The sequence below is a fragment of the Puma concolor genome, chromosome D1 (assembly GCF_028749965.1).
Source record: "Puma concolor isolate L17-30 chromosome D1, mPumCon1.1.hap2, whole genome shotgun sequence".
NCBI classification, from domain to species: domain Eukaryota; kingdom Metazoa; phylum Chordata; class Mammalia; order Carnivora; family Felidae; genus Puma; species Puma concolor.
This window is the reverse complement of record NC_141676.1, coordinates 47,267,508-47,284,795: the sequence shown is the minus strand read 5'-3', so window position 1 is coordinate 47,284,795 and position 17,288 is coordinate 47,267,508. Positions and strand designations below refer to the sequence as shown.

The following is a 17,288-nucleotide window of genomic DNA, read 5'->3' as shown; positions in this document are numbered from 1 at the left end:
TCTGACCACTTTGTGCTGGCAGCCGGCCGGGTGGCATTAGTAACCCAGCCCTCCCCTGGGCCTCCTCTGCGTGGCTCGGGGCTTGCTGAGAGCCTGAGCTGCAGACAGGAGGCGGTGAATGGGGTGGATGGGAGTTGAAAGGAACCGACTGAACACAGCCAGCAGATGTGTGAGCAGTGGGTTTTGGCATCTGGTGCCCCACGGCTGACCCGGTCTGGGGGAGGTGGGGTGGTGTCCCCTTCTTTCCTTTATTCCACGGGCATCCCTCCCAAAGTTGCCTCCTCCATCAAGAGGCCAATCGCAGGTAGTGAAGGACTATTTGGGGTCCGGGGCTTCAGGAACAGTGGAAACCTTTGCAAAGGAGGGGCTGAGGAGGCTTTTGTCAGCACCCACCTCTCACCATGGGAAGTCAGGCAGAATTTGACATGGGTTTCTTATTTCACTGGCTGAGTACTCCAGCCTGTGGGACACTAAGTTTCCCTCAGGGCATCCCAGGGCATTTGTCCAGGCCACGACATGTTGCTCATGGTGATTCAACTCTTTGGTAGTTGTCAAAGCCCCTCCATACCCCCACGTCCCTGTCATCACACAGGTGGGCAAGCGTGACTCACTCTAACCCCATAATGACGGTGGAAGATCTGGGAGCAGATCCCAGGCTCGTGGGTGTCCTCACTGGGGCTTTCTTTCCCCTCAGAGAGTCCAGGGGCATCTTCTGAGCTGGTGCTGAGGGGCTTTTAAGATAAGACAGGAACTCTCGTCTAGAAGTTCTAGCCCACAGGCTGGACGTGAGAGGGCTGGAAAGTTCTTTGGTTCAGGAGCTCTGGCCAGGAGTCTCCATGTGCCCGGCCAAGCTCTGTAGCATTTGCATAGCTGGGAGCTGGTCCATCTACCCCGAGCCACTCAAATTAACATTCTTGTCATGCTCCCAGAGGAATGGCAAGTCCTCTCTCGTTTCCTCTCCCTGCATGGGTCACCATCTTTCTGGAGGCACACAGAGGTGCTGAGTGAATGTGTGTTGAATGACTGACTGACCTGCTTCCCCACCTATTCCTACTGACCTCTGGTCTTCCATGGCTACTGAAGGGAGAGTGAAGTTCCTCCTCAGGAAACGATGGCTTTGGGCTCCCAACTCTGCCCATCTTGCTCTCCCTCACAAAGAGGGTGGCCTGTCATCCTGGCGCCCTCTCCGGGCTGGCCCACATTCATATAGGCGAAGGCTCCTGGATATAGCAGGCTTGGTCTCGCCATGGGCGGAGGGAGCCTTGTTTCCAGGTGGGTGAGGCAAACGTACATCATAGCTGGTCTCCCAGTGCTGAGCCCAACCTCATTCGAAACCATTGCCTGACCTTCTCTTCTGATCTCCAGCCTTCCTTTCAGCTCAGCACCGGGGTGGGGAGGTAGGGGTGACTGCTCTTCCCATCAGGCTCCCCGCCCTGTACTATTCTTGCCGCGTCTCTCACTGTCCCTCCTCTCTGCTGAGGACGCAGCCTGTCTTCAGTACCTATGCGTGTGGCAAACGGGGCCCACCTTCATCCTCCTGCATCTGTCTTAATTTAAAACTACTTCTCCAGGCCTGCCCACTTCGCTTAGGGTCCCTTCCCACCTTTCTCTCCATTGTCCTTGTTTTCACCCCCTCCCTGCTGCTCCCTGTCCTGCTTCTGTACCGTCCCCTCTCCTGGGACCTCCTGCCATACGAGGTCCCGTGGCTCCTTCCAGCAGCCCTGGGCCGGGTGAGCTGTTACCCCAGCCCAGCCCTGCAGGTCCCCACACCCCTGTTTGGGACACCAGCACCAGGCGTGACCACACTCCCCCATCACCCAGCCCACCTCACGGGCACTTGTGGGCATGCTTTGAAGAGGGAGTATTTTCAAGACCTCTCCATTCACCCTTCCCCATCTCATCCCCACGCTTGCAAGGGAGGAAATTGGTCATGTGACTGGTGGAGCAGGTAGGAGAAAGGAAAGGCGAATGACAGGAGCTCCAGCCTGAACGCCGTGACCCGGCAAAGCACCCTTGGGCCACTGCTGGGTGCAAACTGGGTGATGCACTATGGTGTGAACATATGAGAATTTCTGCGATGAGGTATTTGAAATCACGGCTATGAGGAAAATGGACACAGTAGGTCGCTCTGTTTGTAGATGTGGCTGTGCCTTCCAAGACCTTTATAAATACTCTTGTTGGTGCCTCAGGGTGGGGAGGGGAGGTCCAGGGGCGCGCTTCCCCACATGCTGTGTTTGTGCCATCGTGAATTATAGGGAATGGAAATTCCCACTCACTTTGCTCTTCTCACATGCCAGGCGTCAGGCTGGGGACTTTTATGTCTGCCATTTCCCTCGGTCCTCACTGTATGAGGTGGATTTTGTCATTCCTGTTTTACAAACAAGAAAACGGAAACTCAGAAGACTTTGATAACTTGCCCAACTTTACTCACTGCCTAGCAGGGGTGGACTGTGACCTGATGCTCTGGATGGCCCCACCAGTCCCCGCCCACACCCCACCCTCCTCAGGATCTGCACTTCTCTGCTACCTTTCGGGAAAGATAGTCTTCTGGTTCCTTAACCACACGAGGAGCAGATTAGACTCTGGGGGACATGCTATGGGGCACTGCTGGAGTCCCTCCAGGATGGGTATCCTGGTGCTGGAAGCCAGCGCCCTCCAGGGCTGTAGCAGTTAACACTGTGAGAGCAGAACAGGGCCCTGAGCAACCCTCAGCCTGGCCAGAGAAGAGATAACTGATTCTGCAGAGAAAGTTCAAGACCATTTCTTTTCTGGTCCTGTTTGCCCACTAAACACAGTATGTCCGGACCATATTATTAGCTCAGCTTAGTCGGCTATAAAATCACTATTACTTACTCACTCTTTTGTCTTTTCATTTTTGCTGAAAGTTATCGCAAGAACCGGCCATATGAAATTTACTTCCGTGTTTACCACAAGACCATTACTGAGTAAACTGTTCATTGCAACACTGTGTTCTCTGTCAAAATTCCTACGTGAGACAGTTCTTTTAGAATTTAGTGCCAGGAAAAAATTGCCTCCCCTAGGAATTTCTATGCTTCCTTCTTTCTGATAAGGAAAGCCTTGCCATACATCACATTTCCCTTTTGCCTCGGATGCCAGGAAGCTCAAAGTCAAGTGCGATGCTTAATCACAGCTCTGTTGGCCCGTACAGAGGGCTGATTTGGTTCCTCTTGATTGCTTTGGCCCTGATTTTCTGTTTTGATCAGCCTCACTGTCCAAACCCATTCCAAGTCCTTTTGCAAAGATATGGGTATGAACACTTGCCCTTTCCAGGGGCAGATTGCAACATTTTGCTCCTATTCTCCCCCCCAGGACTACATCGACACGGAGATGCTGCTGTGTGCGGAGAATGTGAACCAGGACAACCTGCTTTCCTATGCCCGTGAGGCTGCAGATTTCGCCACCAATTACCAGCTGCCATCGTTAGACTATGCTATGAACCATTATGGGCAGCCCGATGTGGCCATGTTCGACTTCACCTCCATGTACGCCTCCGAGAACGCGGCCTTGGTGCGCGAGCGCCAGTCACACCAGCTGCTCGTGGCCCTGGTGGGCGACAGCCTGCTTGAGGTAGCGCCCCCCATTCCTTGTAAAAGACCGATCCCTGCATTTATGGTGTGGCCAGCAACCTGTGCTGTCGTTCAGCCAGGGGACAGATGGGTGCCCTGCCAGTGTGCCGGACTCTGCCAAGCCCGTGCTGGTCTCCAGTTTGCACCTGCCCTTTGACCAAATACAGAGAAGCTCATTCTATCTTCCTCTCCTACCTCTGGGCTCTTCGGGCCGACCTCTTTGTCAAAGTACAAAATCGGTCAGCCCCGCTCTGGACTTTACAGGCTGGCCTCCTGAGAACATGCACGCCCTCAGCTGGACCATAACTTCTTCCTTGCGTGGGGAGCTCTCTCTGGGGCCTTGCAACATGGAGATCGTAGAGGGTACAAGAAGGCATATGGGGCCCCAAGTCCAGTTTCCGTCCATGGCCTCCCTGCTCAAAGTGCTTCCCAGAGAATCAGCAAATGCAAGGATCCTTAGATAGAGTGTTTTCAGAAGGATTACATTTTTATCTTTAAAGTCAGCACTAACCAAAAAAAAAATGTGTGTTTATTCCAAGTAAGAGTCAAATTCCAGACTATGCTTTGGGTGCCCATGGGACAGTTCAGTTAGAACTTACTTCGGTCAGGGGCGCCTGGGTGGCTCAGTCAGTTAAGTGTCCGACTTCGGCTCAGGTCATGATCTTAGGGTTCATGGGTTCGAGCCCAGCGTTAGGCTCTGTGCTGACAGCTCAGAGCCTGGAGTCTGCTTTGGATTCTGTGTCTCCCTCTCTCTCTGTCCTTCCCCCACTTGCACCCTGTTTCTCTCTCTCTTAAAAATGTTTAAAAAATTAAAAAGAAAAAAAGAACTTTATTTGGTGAACCAGCCCTTGCTCCCCGTGGTGTGTGGGCTGTGACCTGCCCCCTCCGCCCCCGTCTCCCTTCTCAGCATTCTCTCTTGCTACCCTCCTCTGCTCCTCTACCGGGCACCATCATTTTCCAGCCACCATGCCTTTGCCCGTGCTATTCCTGAATGGGTCAAGATGAGAATCCTACCCATTCTTTAAAATCCTCACAAATGCAACTCTTTTGCGAAGTATTCCCTGATTTCCATCGCCTTCCCCAGGGTGGGGATTTGCCTGTGCCTTTTGTAAGCCCCAAAGCAGTTTTGCTGTTCCTGTGATACAGCACCCTTTACACGGGACTTTGTGCTATAGCTAATTGTGTTTGCGGTGAATCCTAGGGTCTGTCCTGTCACCCCTCACCCCCTCCAGTGCCTCGCAAGGGCCTGGCAAGCCCCAAGTGCTGGATAGAATGGGAAGGCAAAGCGGGGGCCTTTAGAATTAACGGGAATGTTCCACACTTTCTTCTCCAGCCGTTTTGGCCCATGGGCACAGGCTGTGCCCGAGGCTTCCTGGCAGCCTTTGACACGGCATGGATGGTGAAAAGCTGGGACCAGGGCACCCCTCCCCTGGAGCTGCTGGCCGAAAGGTGAGTATCGGTGGCAGGGTTTCCGGCTGGGGGCAGGGCTGGTTCCAAAATCAGACAGGAAAGAGAGCAAGGCTGGCCCTTAGGTGACTCCCGGATGAACCTAGGATGAACCTTTCATTTGCCTTCCCACACGGGCCCTGATTTGATCATCAGCATCCCCAGGAAAACTTTCTCTGTCATGCTCTGCCCCCTTCAGTGACTTCTTTCTTGGGGCCAGGATCTTACGACCTGAATGCAACAGGGAAATCTTGACCTGGAGTGGCCCTGAAGTTGGGGTTCCCAGCACTGCCCGGTCACTGCAGAGCCAGAAGAGGTTTAGGGGGAAGCCTTCACTGCAGCACTGAGTGTCCTCCTATGGTGGCTGGATTTCTGACGTCCCAGGCCTCTTCTGCTGCTGAGATCCTCTGGGGCTTCCACCCAGACCCCTGTTGCTGGCCACGTGGCTGTAACAGCTGGTGGACTGGGAGAAATCAGGGCTGGTGAATGGGACAGGCCTCTGTTGGTCTTGGGTGTGGAGGCCAGTGGTCATGGGGGGCAGGCCATAGGAGGCAGCTTGGCTGAGTGGTGGTTATAGCAAAACCACAGGTCCCTCTGCTGCCAGCTGTGTGTCCCTGCTCTCTTCTTGGGGGAAGAAGGCCAGAGTCACTGCCTCTGGACCCCCTTCCACCTCCTCTCCAGCCCTTCAAATCTCCCCCACTTTGTGGATCCATGAGGAACCATGAGGGCCAGGCTTTGAGGGGAGGAGTATACAGACATATCCAAGGAGCCTTTAAGAGCAGAGCAAGGGGCGGGGCGCAGACAAGGGCCTGAGGCTGCCCTAGCAACCCCTGATCCCTGGGCTTTGCCTCATCCTAGAGAAAGTCTCTATCGGCTGTTACCTCAGACTACCCCAGAGAACATCAACAAGAACTTTGAGCAGTACACGTTGGACCCAGGGACACGGTACCCAAATCTCAACTCTAACTGTGTCAGGCCCCATCAGGTAAGTCCTTCCCTGGGCCCTGTCGGGGCCACCCGTCACCGAGCAGTGGGTGGGGGTCATGTAAAACCTTGCCACGTTCCAGATGAATCACTGGAATCTACTCCTGAGATCGTTGTGACACTGTATGCTAACTAACTTGGTTATAAATTTAAAAATAAATACATTAATTAATTTAAAAAGAAAAAAAAACAAGAAACTTTGCCACATCCCTGGGACTGAGGCCACCAATGCCTCTTGGCTTGGGTGTGGGACCACTTCCTGTCTCCAGGAGAGCTGCAGGAGAAAACTAGAGTCAGCGTGTGTCTAGCCCACAGAAAGAACTAGAACATGTGTGGTGTCCACATCTGCACATGTGCTTACGTGTTTATTGTCACCGCGCATATGCGTGGCTGAGCATGCCTCCCTCAAATAGTCTCCTCAGCCAGCCATCAAGTCCTTTCAGTTCACAGTCCAACAGTCCCTTTTGCTCCCGTTGACTCGGAAACACACAACTGCCAACTTCTTCAGGCAATGGTACAAAGAATGGTGTGATGTTCTTAAAGTTAGCCAATTACATTTTCTCACGCCTGAGTCCCCCACGTTTGGGTGGACAACTGGGTGGGACCCGTTGCTCTGTGTCTCAGGTTCCCCGGTTCTCTTGCTGAAGGCCATGCCCTCCAGGGAGAGAGGAAAAGATAGATGGTGGACACTGGGTAGAGGCTGGGTCAACCCTGAGACTGGCTTTGGGGGAAATACTGATGGGCAGCTATGTGGTCTCTTTAAAGTCAGCACTAACCAAAGTGCTTGCTTGCAGGTGAAGCATTTATACATCACTAAGGAGCTGGACCAGTGGCCTCTCGAGAGGCTGGGCTCAGTGAGGAGATCCGTGGGCCTCTCCAGGAGGGGTAAGCAGCTGACCCGGGTCCTCGGCCAGGCTGCTGGCGTGAGAGTGGGGTGACCGTGGGGGCACAGACCCTGCAGTCCAGTAGGCTATTCTGCTATGAGCTGTGTGACCTTGGCCAGGGACTTCTCCTCTGTCCTGCAGCGTCCTCTTCTCTAAAACCAGGACAGCAACAACGCCAACTGTAGATGGATTGGAGAGGAATTAATATGCACGAAGAACTTAGGACATGAAAGTGAACTGGGGAACTACTTTATTGGGGCCTTGCTTTTCTTTCCCTGTTGTTTCTAGTGTGAGGATCTTGTCTCCCCAGCTAGATAACAAGCTCCACATGCTACCCTCTTTTCCTGGTGGAGGGAAGGGATAGTTACACGATCCATTGGCCTCGCTCAGGTCCCCCTCCTGCTGAAAGAGCTCTCTGGCTCTGTTGCCTGCCTGGACCCCGCATCCTCCCAGTCTCTGGGCGCACACAGCCTTACTGGCCACCCCTCCTTCCCCTCATGCCTCACGCCCCACTGCTGCCACCCCTGTAACAAGCTGTTGCACGTAGCCTGGCCGGCCTTTCTAGATTCTTGCCATGGCACAGCCCTCTTCTGTCTTCCCAGAATGCCTTCTTTTGTCTGATGAATCCCTAGACACTCCTCAAGCAGCAGGTACACCTGCTCCATGACTCTCGCTTTGGTGAGTTCCGCTGCCCTGGCAGACGAGGAGCAGACCTGCTCGCATGCCCCCTGTACCCACATCTCTGCCATCACAGCACGGTGTCATCGTCACCTGCTGCCATGTCTGCCTGCCCCACCAGATGAGATGTTGACAGGGTCCACACAGTGCTCCCCGCTGTGTTCGTATGTAGCCTCTGACTGGCGCCTGGCCACAGGGGGTCTCAGGGATTCTGCTGCAGGAGAACATGTGTCCTGTCCCAGTATCCTGCCCTCCCTCCCACCACGCTGTTGACAGGGTGCCTCGGGGCTGCACCCATGCCCTTGGCCCTTGCCTTGGTGCTGTTCTTCCTGGTCCCCAGGGAGGCTGCTGAGACCTCCCCAGAGCCCGTCACCACTGTGTGTCTCCCCTGGCTGCAGAGTCCGACATCCGGCCCAGCAAGCTCTTAACCTGGTGTCAGCAGCAAACCGAGGGCTACCAGCACGTCAATGTCACCGACCTGACCACATCCTGGCGCAGCGGCCTGGCCCTGTGTGCCATCATCCACCGCTTCCGGCCTGAGCTGATGTGAGTCGGGGGCTCCGGATGAACCTGCCAAGCCCTTCATGGCCCAAGGGGACCCGGGGACAAGGGGGATAAGAGCTGTTCTGTGAGATGCAGAATCTTGGCTCGAAACATATCTTCTATTGGAGGTTTTCTTAAGTTCTTTTCCATTCGCACTGATTACTCTGTAAGCAGCTTGCGTGACCTGAGTTCCTAATCTGTGAGGAGGAAGAGCAGCTCAGGCCGCATGCGTGTGCCTGTCCCCGCATGTCCTCTCTGTCACTGGGGAAATCGAGCCTCTGCCCTTGGGCGTTCTTGTCCCCACGTCCCCTCTGTCACTGGGGAAATGGAGCCTCTGCCCCTGGGCACTCTACCCACAAGAGAAGAATTCCGGGCAAGACCTCATTCTGGGAACCAGTTTGAGTTTTACAGCCGAAAGAATTCGAACTGAGATGTAGACCAATCAGCTGTGTGGCACTAGGCAGGTCACTTGCCTTCTCTGAGTTTGTTTCTTCGTCCACCTATTGGCAATAATGGCAGCATCATTAGGAACGCTGGACACACTTTGTGATGTTGAAGGCCCAATAATACATCTATTGATGTTGGATTCAGATCAACTGCAGAGTAACTGCAGGCCCACGAGTACATTCATCCAAAAGGAGGAAAGGAAACCCACCAAAGGGTTAGCAGTCGATACCTTTAGGAAGTGAGGTTGCCTCAAAAAGGGGATGGGACGCTCACTTGTCACTTTATATGTCGTATACACCTTGATTCTTCTTCTTATGAGACATTCATATTACTTTTAGAATTAAAAGCACAAGAACATAAAGGAAGTACTTAAAAATAGAGTAGCAAACAGGTGTAAATTATCTTCCCATTGTTCCAGCCCAGGCAGCAATGCCTAAATCTGATTTGGTCCCACCCTGAGTGAGAAGGAGCTTCCCTGGAGAAGCAGCGGGTGTGTGTGTGGGGGGGGGGGGGGGGGGCGGGGGAGGGGGTGGTGGTGCTGGTGAGGGCAGCAGGAAGGGGATGATGAGGGCAGGGGCTGGGGCCACACCTCCCTCCCCACACCCCTGCCACTGAGACCCGGCAGAGTGTCACTCATAATGCTCCTTGTGGGTAAGTTTGTTCAGCCCATTGTTCACACCCATGTCTCCTGTCCTTGAACTTCACTTTGTTTTGATTCTTCAGCAACTTTGACTCTCTGAATGAAGACGATGCCGTGGAGAACAACCAGCTGGCATTTGATGTGGCTGAGCGTGAGTTTGGTATCCCCCCGGTGACCACAGGCAAGGAGATGGCATCAGCCCAGGAGCCCGACAAGCTCAGCATGGTCATGTACCTCTCCAAGTTCTACGAGCTCTTCCGGGGCACCCCGCTGAGGCCTGTGGGTAAGGCCCTGCTTTAGGGCGAGACTTTGCTGCACCCTTGGGCCATCTCTGTCCCATGCCCATGTCTGGCTGCTCTGCTCTCTGGTGTCATCTGTTCTGGGGCTGGCCCCTGCCTTTCCTCTCACTTTGAGGCCAAATGGGAGCAGACCCCAGCCACCCAGACCTGTGTGTGTAAGTGGGTGTGTGTGGCAGGTGCCACGAAAGGTTGAAGGTCTGCTCCTGTGGCTGGGAGGTCACGGATGGAGCTACACAGCCCCTACCCAGCTCACTTGTATCTTTCGTTGTGGGTAAGGGAGTTATTTGGGGGGACCTTGTAGCAATGACCCCCTCTTCCACCGCCCCGAGTCCTGGAGTCGCGGTGGCGGGGTCTAACCTCCATCATATTTTTATTTATGAATAGATTCTTGGGGCAAAAACTATGGAGAAAATGCTGACCTCAGCTTGGCCAAATCCTTCATTTCTCACAACTATCTCAACCTCACGTTTCCGAGGAAGAGGACCCCGCGAGTAAGTGTCGACCTGCTTCTGTTTGGTGTCTCTTTGCTCATGGATGGGGCAAGGGGGAGGGCAATGTCCTGCTCTCCGTCTGTTAATGCTGATGAATTACACAGATAAGGTGCTCATGGAAGACACGAGCAAAGCTCAGTTTAGTGACTGACCGCTTTTGGAAGTCGCCCCGGCACCGTGTAGCTGGCTTCAGTGACCTGAAAGTGGTTCTAGGAAGGGCGTGGCAGAGAGCTGAGAGTTCACGCGGCTGGAGCGTTTTTTAAAGTAAATCAATATTACGCTATATGTTAACTAACTAGAATGTAAATAAAAATTTGAAAAAAAAATAATAAAGTAAATCAGATTAGCCCTGGCTGCTAAGGGGGGAAGGAGGAGACGATTTCTCCCTTGTGAAACAGTTTAGATCAGGATCACAATGGCCGTTAGTGGCAGAGGTGTGTGGGAATACTACACTGACACAGTCTGTTCGGTTAATTTCACTTCTTTCTTTCCTCCCTCCCTCCCTTCTGCAAATGTTTATTGCGCCCTACTGTTTGCCAACGTTAAGGCTGAATTGTTTTTGACAAGTAGCAAGTATACAGAGGTGAAGAAGGTATGCCTTTGAGGAGCTCAGAGCCTAAAGAGCTTCCCAAACTTTCCTGACTTACAGCACCATCGGTCCCTCAGTAATTTTTATCACAGTGCCCCTGGCTCAAAAGAAACCCCTAAAAGTTCTGTTTGCTAAGTAGGTATACGTCCAAGTAACTTGGTAGGGGTATTTTGCAAGGTGTATAACAGACCTCACCGTGTTTCCCTAGAAAATTTAAAGTATCCTATGACTCCTCTACAAGTACACTATGGGGCCACGGGCTGCCCTGGTACACAGTTTGGGAATTAGGAGCCTAATGAGAAATTGTCATTTTATTTGAATGATGGCATCGCCATGCTAGACAGGATACAAGTTATCTTGCTCAACGTGCTTATTTTACAGATCAAAAAAATTAGAGGCGCAGAGATATTAGGTGGCAAGTACTCACACAAAGCTCGCCTCCCTCCAGAGAGCGGCGGGACAGCCGAGAGTGCTGCAGGCCTTTGCGTGTGTCTCAGTCTCTTTAGGTTGCCGACAGTCTCCTACTCGTGGTCAGTCGTGCCCGGTCCTGCCAGCCCTCCACCCGGGGTGGGGCTGGGCCACGTAGCCTCCTTTCTTTCCCTCAGTTGTGTGAGCAGTGGTCAGTTTTTCCACTGAGGTCTAGGCTCCCAGGAACGTCGTAGCCTTTGAGCTAACTCCAGGAGTGGGCATGTAATGTTCTGCCACACCCTGTCTACGGGACGGAACGGGCCAGCAAGGCGAGGGCTGGGGCAGGAAGGTGTGTGGGTCGGCACACCACAGCTAAGGGGCCACGCCTCGCCCATGCACAGGCTCTGTGCGAAGGCACCGTGGCCTACCGCACGTCCCACTGAGTGCAAGCCACCTTCTGGAGCCCAGTCATAGGCTTATTTCACCCCAGCCCAGCTAGCTTTCCTCCAAGGATCCCCACTTTGGGCTTCCCCATTCCAAGCAAGCCAATGCAGCCTTTCTGGAAACAGAGGCAAATATTTAACCCCTTTATCTATTCACCGGCTTTCTCCCACCACTCAGCCCACAACTGGGAACAGCAGGGGGAACTGGAAAGGAGTGTTTATACCTATCACTCACCCCGCCTCTGTTTACAGAGTGACAGAATTGAACCAGCCTGGCCAGCTCTGGGTCACGTGGTAGGAATGGTCAGCAAGGCCAGCCAGGCCCTCCGAGGGCTGCTAGGTCCTCACCCTACTTCTCGCTGGCTTTGCTAGAAAATGCAGGGGGAGTGGGTGGGCTCTGCCTGGCCCCGCCCCGGCTAAGTTTGAACCATGTCCAGTCACCCCCAAAGTGTGCTAAATGGACTGCCCATCCTGCGAGGGGTCTGGTCCCTCCCCCTGCCCCATTTATGTCTAGGATTTGCCGCGCTGTTTGGTTAGGTAGAAAGAGTAGGTCGTTGAAGTAAGTGCTTGGCATGGGCATTATCCGTCCTCTTGCACCTCAGATTGATCGAATGCTTCCTCTGGGTGGGCTGGTGAGTTAGGCCCCTAGATCACATTCTGCCTTAGTCATCACTAAGAGGCAGTCCACCGCTCAGTGCCAGTGCAGTGATCAGACCACACACAAGGTACCCCCTCCCCATCTGACCATGTGTCTTCTTGTACCCGCACACTATTTGGTTTGGGGAACCTACCTGCAATCCTCTTTGGCCTTGGCATTCCCCACAAGCAGGGTACTCAGTACGCTCCAGCTTCCCGCAGGATGGGCACGGAGGACGTCCGCACAGGAGACTCTGAAAACGGCACACACCCAGAGGCTCCACGATGGTCACACCCACAAGGTGTCGGTGCAGTTAGACACACAGTCCTCAGCGCCCCAGCTCAGGCGCCCCTGTGGACCAGCCGTGCAGGCTAGACCTTGCCCGCATGACTACGCCACAGCACACAGCCAGGATCTGTACACATAGGAGCATCTGTATTCAACCTCACCCCCTTTCCCCATCCCTCCCTGGCCCTGCCGATGCCCTCACTAACTTCCAGAGGAGCATCTTGATATGGGGATCGAGGAGCCCATATTTGTTCACAATGTGGCATCTTAATCTGGAGAGGGTCCGGTTTTCTCTGTGGAGCCAGTCTTAAAAATTTCTCTCCCTCTCTCCTGGTTTTCACTGCTGGCGTTAAATTGTTGTCTCATCCCTAACCCTGATAGCATCCAAATCCCAACCAAGCTGATCAACTCCAGGCAAAATAAAACGCTTTTCACCTCCAAGGACCTTGTTTGCTTTTAGAGAATGTAACTTTCCCCTCAGTCCGCCAGGAGGATCGTCCCTCTGGTGAGTGGTAAATGACTGAGGTTGACCGATCACCTCCGGAGACTGAATGGCCATGCCTGAGGAAAGAAGAAGAGCTTGGGGATTATATTTTCCTCTTTAAAAGCTCTCAGTCTGCTTCTGAAGATCTGCCTCTGGTCCTGTGGCATAGGAAAATTCCCGGGGACTCCAGAGCTCCTGTCACCATGCACCACAAGTGACATCTGAACACACATACGTGGTCCCTGTCCTCCTGGGTATGTGCTCCTAGACCTACTGCTTGTGGGTAATGCCTGCATTTATGGCCACTCCATTCACTGCATACAGTATGTTACGACACACTCGGGGCGCCTGATCTTTGTTTCCCCATTCTGAGCCCACTCCTTGGAGGACAACACAACACAGAGGTGTCCCTTATTCATGACAAGCCCATCCCAGAAGCCACGTTGGCAGCCCCAGGGTATTCATCCTGCTCAGCTGGCTGACTGTGACCCAGGCGGCGGGCGTTCTCCGTCAGCACTGATCCCGGGAGAGTGGAGTTCACAGAGCATGGCTCGCGTGGGTATCTGGTCTCAGCAGTGAGGGTGCCCGCCCAGCTCTCCTCTCCTCACTACTCCCACACAGACACTTTCCAAAGAGCCAGGGGCATTAGGTAAGGAAGTCTTTCTTCCATCCATATTTACTGAGCGTCTATATTATGTGGCGTTCTCCTGTCGGCGCTGAGGGTAGAGCAGAAAACAAGACAGGCAAGGAGGCTGCCCGAGGATGCTGACCTTCCAGGGGCACCGTCTGAATTCCTCTCCCCTTCCCCAGCTGCTCTCACAGAACCTCCACCCAGCAGCCAGGTCTCCCCACTAGCTTCCTAGTACTTCTCAATTCAGAGATGTGAAGAAAGCCCAGGAGGGTCGAGAGCACCGGGTGCAGATGCTGCCCGGCCAAGCAAGCACCAGGCCTTCGAGCTGCCGCTGTGGCACCTGCGGTTTGAAGGCTGATCTCTCTCCTGTTCTCTGTGCAACACAGCTGGGGATTCTGAGCTAACCTACAGAATGGGAATACGTTTGAAGCCAGGCAGACAAAACCATATTTAGGCCTGCTGGGGATTTGGCACACGTTAGAACCTCCCTTTGCTTGTCTGCAAAATGATGGCACCAACCTCAACACGGCACTGCTCCGGTGCAAAGACAGTACGAACCGATGCAGGTGCGAGCCCCTGCTCTGCCTGCAGTGTGAGAAGGGCTCCACAAATGGTAGCTCCTGTCCCTGAGGAGTTGTGAGTAAACGGAGACGCCTGTTTTCTGAGATGAGGCAAACTAGTTGGACTGAACGCTTGGTTCTGCATCGCAGCCGTGATCGATGCCGCACCTTACAGCGTACGAAGCAGTTTCATGCGTATCTCGTTTGCTCCTTGTGTTACCTTTTGAGGAAGGTGGGGCATGTCTTCTCCTCCCAGCTTTAGAGAAGGACAATCTTGCATGTGGGGGGATTAAACTGCGATGTCCCATAGTGGTGGTGAAAGTCAAGGTCAGAACTAGAATTCAGATTTTCTAAGTCTCTTAACTAGCACGATCCTAATTAACAGTGTGCCACACTTCCATAGCCAACCTGATAAGTGTTGTGTGTACGTGACTTCATTAATCCTTACAACAACTTATGAGCTAGATAGTACATCTAGGTGAGGAAATAAGAGATGAAGAAGCTGATGTCAGAGACGTTAGGTGATTTTCCTAAGGTCACACAGCTGGGAAGTAAGTCATGACTCTGTTACTGAAGAAGAGAAGAGCTCCCTTGCCAGTGTCACTGGCCATCTTTCTAAATATCATGGCTGCCTCTACACATCCGGGCATTGCCTGCAATGGCTAGTCTCTCTTCTTGTGCCCCAGATCTAAATCTCTCCAGGGTTAGCCTACACTAGCTAGCTAAATATAAAGGCGGTTTCCTTTGAACTAACATCACGTGAAGTTGGGCTTTATGGGAACATGATTATCTTGCACTGATCAAATAATCAGTTTAGCAGGTATATGTCTGATTATTTGTTTAAATGGAGACACCAATTAGTTTAATAAATGCCCCGTAGTATATGGACTTTTTCAAATCTTTGGGAAATCATCATAAGAAATGTGTTCTTGGGGCGCCTGGGTGGCTCAGTCGGTTAAGCGTCCGACTTCAGCTCAGGTCACGATCTCGCGGTCCGTGAGTTCGAGCCCCGCGTCGGGCTCTGGGCTGATGGCTCAGAGCCTGGAGCCTGCTTCCGATTCTGTGTCTCCCTCTCTCTCTGCCCCTCCCCCATTCATGCTCTGTCTCTCTCTGTCCCAAAAATAAATAAACGTTAAAAAAATTTTTTTAAAAAGAAATGTGTTCTTGGGGGAAAGGCAAAAAAAAGCGAAAGAAAGTGAACTATTCGTGTATTCTCACGCTGTCTCTCACTGGGTACAATAAATACTTTTTTTCCCTTCTTGCACTCCATTCTTCGTAGAGCAAAATAGAGTCCAAGGAGATGGGGTAGTAATGCAACGTTGGCTTCCAGATAGAGATAAAGAGATAAGAAAAAATTAGGTAAATCCCTAAGTTTGAGTTTTTTTCTGCCTTTCTGTCTTAACCTAGCTCTTTAGTTGAGAATCAGTGCTTCCAAGATCAATTCATAAGTAAGAGTAGAGACCGTTCGGGTATGTATGTAGGTAACCTTTCCATATAGACCGAATGTTATTGTACCATAGCTCAGGCCGAATCAGAGGAGTGGAGGTTACCCCATCCACTTCCTTTATTTCCCCCAAAGGATTTGCGGTCGTCTTAGGTGGTGCTACTGGGCACATTCCGTCCTAGAAGTGCTTTTTATGAGCCTGTGGCTAACATACTGGGTTTGGATCTCTACAGGCTCTGATGTTGGAACAGTCAAGCCCTAAGCTGTCAAACGAGAGTAAGATGTGTTGCTCTTTGAGAGAAAAGCCAAGTCTTTATTTAAGGTGGAAACAACACAAAACAAAACAAAAAAACGCAACAGTAAACCCTAAGATTATGCATGGAGAGTTCTTGTTGGATAGGACATCCTGTACTTTCTTGCGCTCCGGTCTCCCCCAGCAAACCATTCATAGGCACTAGAGCCGGGGGCCCAGACAGCCTGCGCCTCTAAGACCCAACATTGTTGCGAATAAGGTCATCTGTTTCTCTTGGTGTTTGCCCAAGCGTTTGGGTTGAAATCATTTCCATTCACAGAATAATGATTTATTAAAAGCTGAAGGAAATGTTGAAGGGAAGGCAGGGCCCTCAGATCTGCTCTTTTGTGCTGTCTGAACAAGGGAAGCGTCAGATTTCTGAACAAACATCAATGACTAAACAGTGGTTGATCTTATCTTTCAAAATATTAAAGGTGCTGGTGAATGTGGAAAGGGAGCAGAGGAGATGGGAGTATAAAAGCAGGGGAAGCAGGTGCTTCTGGGAGCAAGTGGGTACACAGCAGTGTGTGTACTGGGGGCTCCAGGAGTTCCTGGTGCAGCACAAGCATGGGGTGAAGGGGCTGTACTCCTGGGTTTGAGGGAGAGAGTGGCCAGCAGCCCTCCCACTGCATCCCAAGTGGAAGAAAGCCTGGGATTTCAGCTGGCATGCTATCGAAAGCCTGTCTGAGGGTGGAGGCTTCCCAGGGAAGGGAACATCCATGGCCCTCGGGGGCCCGGCCATTTGGAGAAGGCCCCAGCTAGAGATTGATGGCAGGATTCCGGGTAGTCTCACCATAAGCGTCAAGGGGCAATTTTACTCTAAAAGAGAAAAGCACAAAAAATAAAAGATGGGCATTCATTGAAAAGGACATAATGAAACATGAAAAACAAATAACCAAATTCAAAAGACTTTATTGTGAAATACAAAACGTTTGGATACGTTCAGAGTATGTAGCTAGCATGGCGTAGATTCATCGCGACCTTGTGCAAATAACTGGTTTCATTTTGTGGACTGGACTTAAACACTGGTCTTCAGTCTTTGGTTCATCCTGTTACATATTTTTTTGCTTACTGATTGGTCTCCTTGTTGGACATGGCATGTTTTCTTTTTTCGCTAAACGTTCTTCCTTTAGTGAGAGAGGTATCCATTTCCAAATCCTAGGAAACCTACTCGCTTTATGTTGCTTTGCAAGCACCCTGCTATTTACTCTTGGCATATTGTCACATGTCCATTGATAGACATCCCAAAGCTCTGTGGGAAATGTGGGTTCAAAACTCTGCACGGCTGCAGAGACCATTGCCAGGGCTAAGATTTGTAGAATGTGAAAATGGGAGCACTGTGCCCATGGAGAAATGAAACCAAGCTGTCAATCAGTTGGTGAAACCAAACTGTCCCCCGGTTATTTTTGTAAATCTGTTACAGCAACATTGCTTTATATCCAATTAGTTGCATGGTAAAAATGCTCGTGGCAAAAGTGCTTGAAGCTAGGATGTCTGCTGCAAAGATGCTTAT

At 51.9% G+C, this 17,288-nt stretch overlaps 1 protein-coding gene across 15 annotated transcripts in view; it reads left to right on the top strand.

Annotated features, from left to right (window-relative positions):
• Window positions 1-17,288, top strand: part of MICAL2 (microtubule associated monooxygenase, calponin and LIM domain containing 2) — a 221,932-nt gene that overhangs the window by 98,273 nt on the left and 106,371 nt on the right. For all 15 annotated transcript variants that reach the window (XM_086677964.1, XM_086677963.1, XM_086677961.1 and 12 more), the window contains 7 exons: window positions 3,331-3,588; window positions 4,921-5,036; window positions 5,892-6,018; window positions 6,812-6,902; window positions 7,978-8,125; window positions 9,293-9,492; window positions 9,893-9,999. In XM_086677964.1, coding sequence (XP_086534090.1) covers window positions 3,331-3,588; window positions 4,921-5,036; window positions 5,892-6,018; window positions 6,812-6,902; window positions 7,978-8,125; window positions 9,293-9,492; window positions 9,893-9,999 — 1,047 coding nt within the window. The remainder of the gene's footprint in view (window positions 1-3,330; window positions 3,589-4,920; window positions 5,037-5,891; window positions 6,019-6,811; window positions 6,903-7,977; window positions 8,126-9,292; window positions 9,493-9,892; window positions 10,000-17,288) is intronic.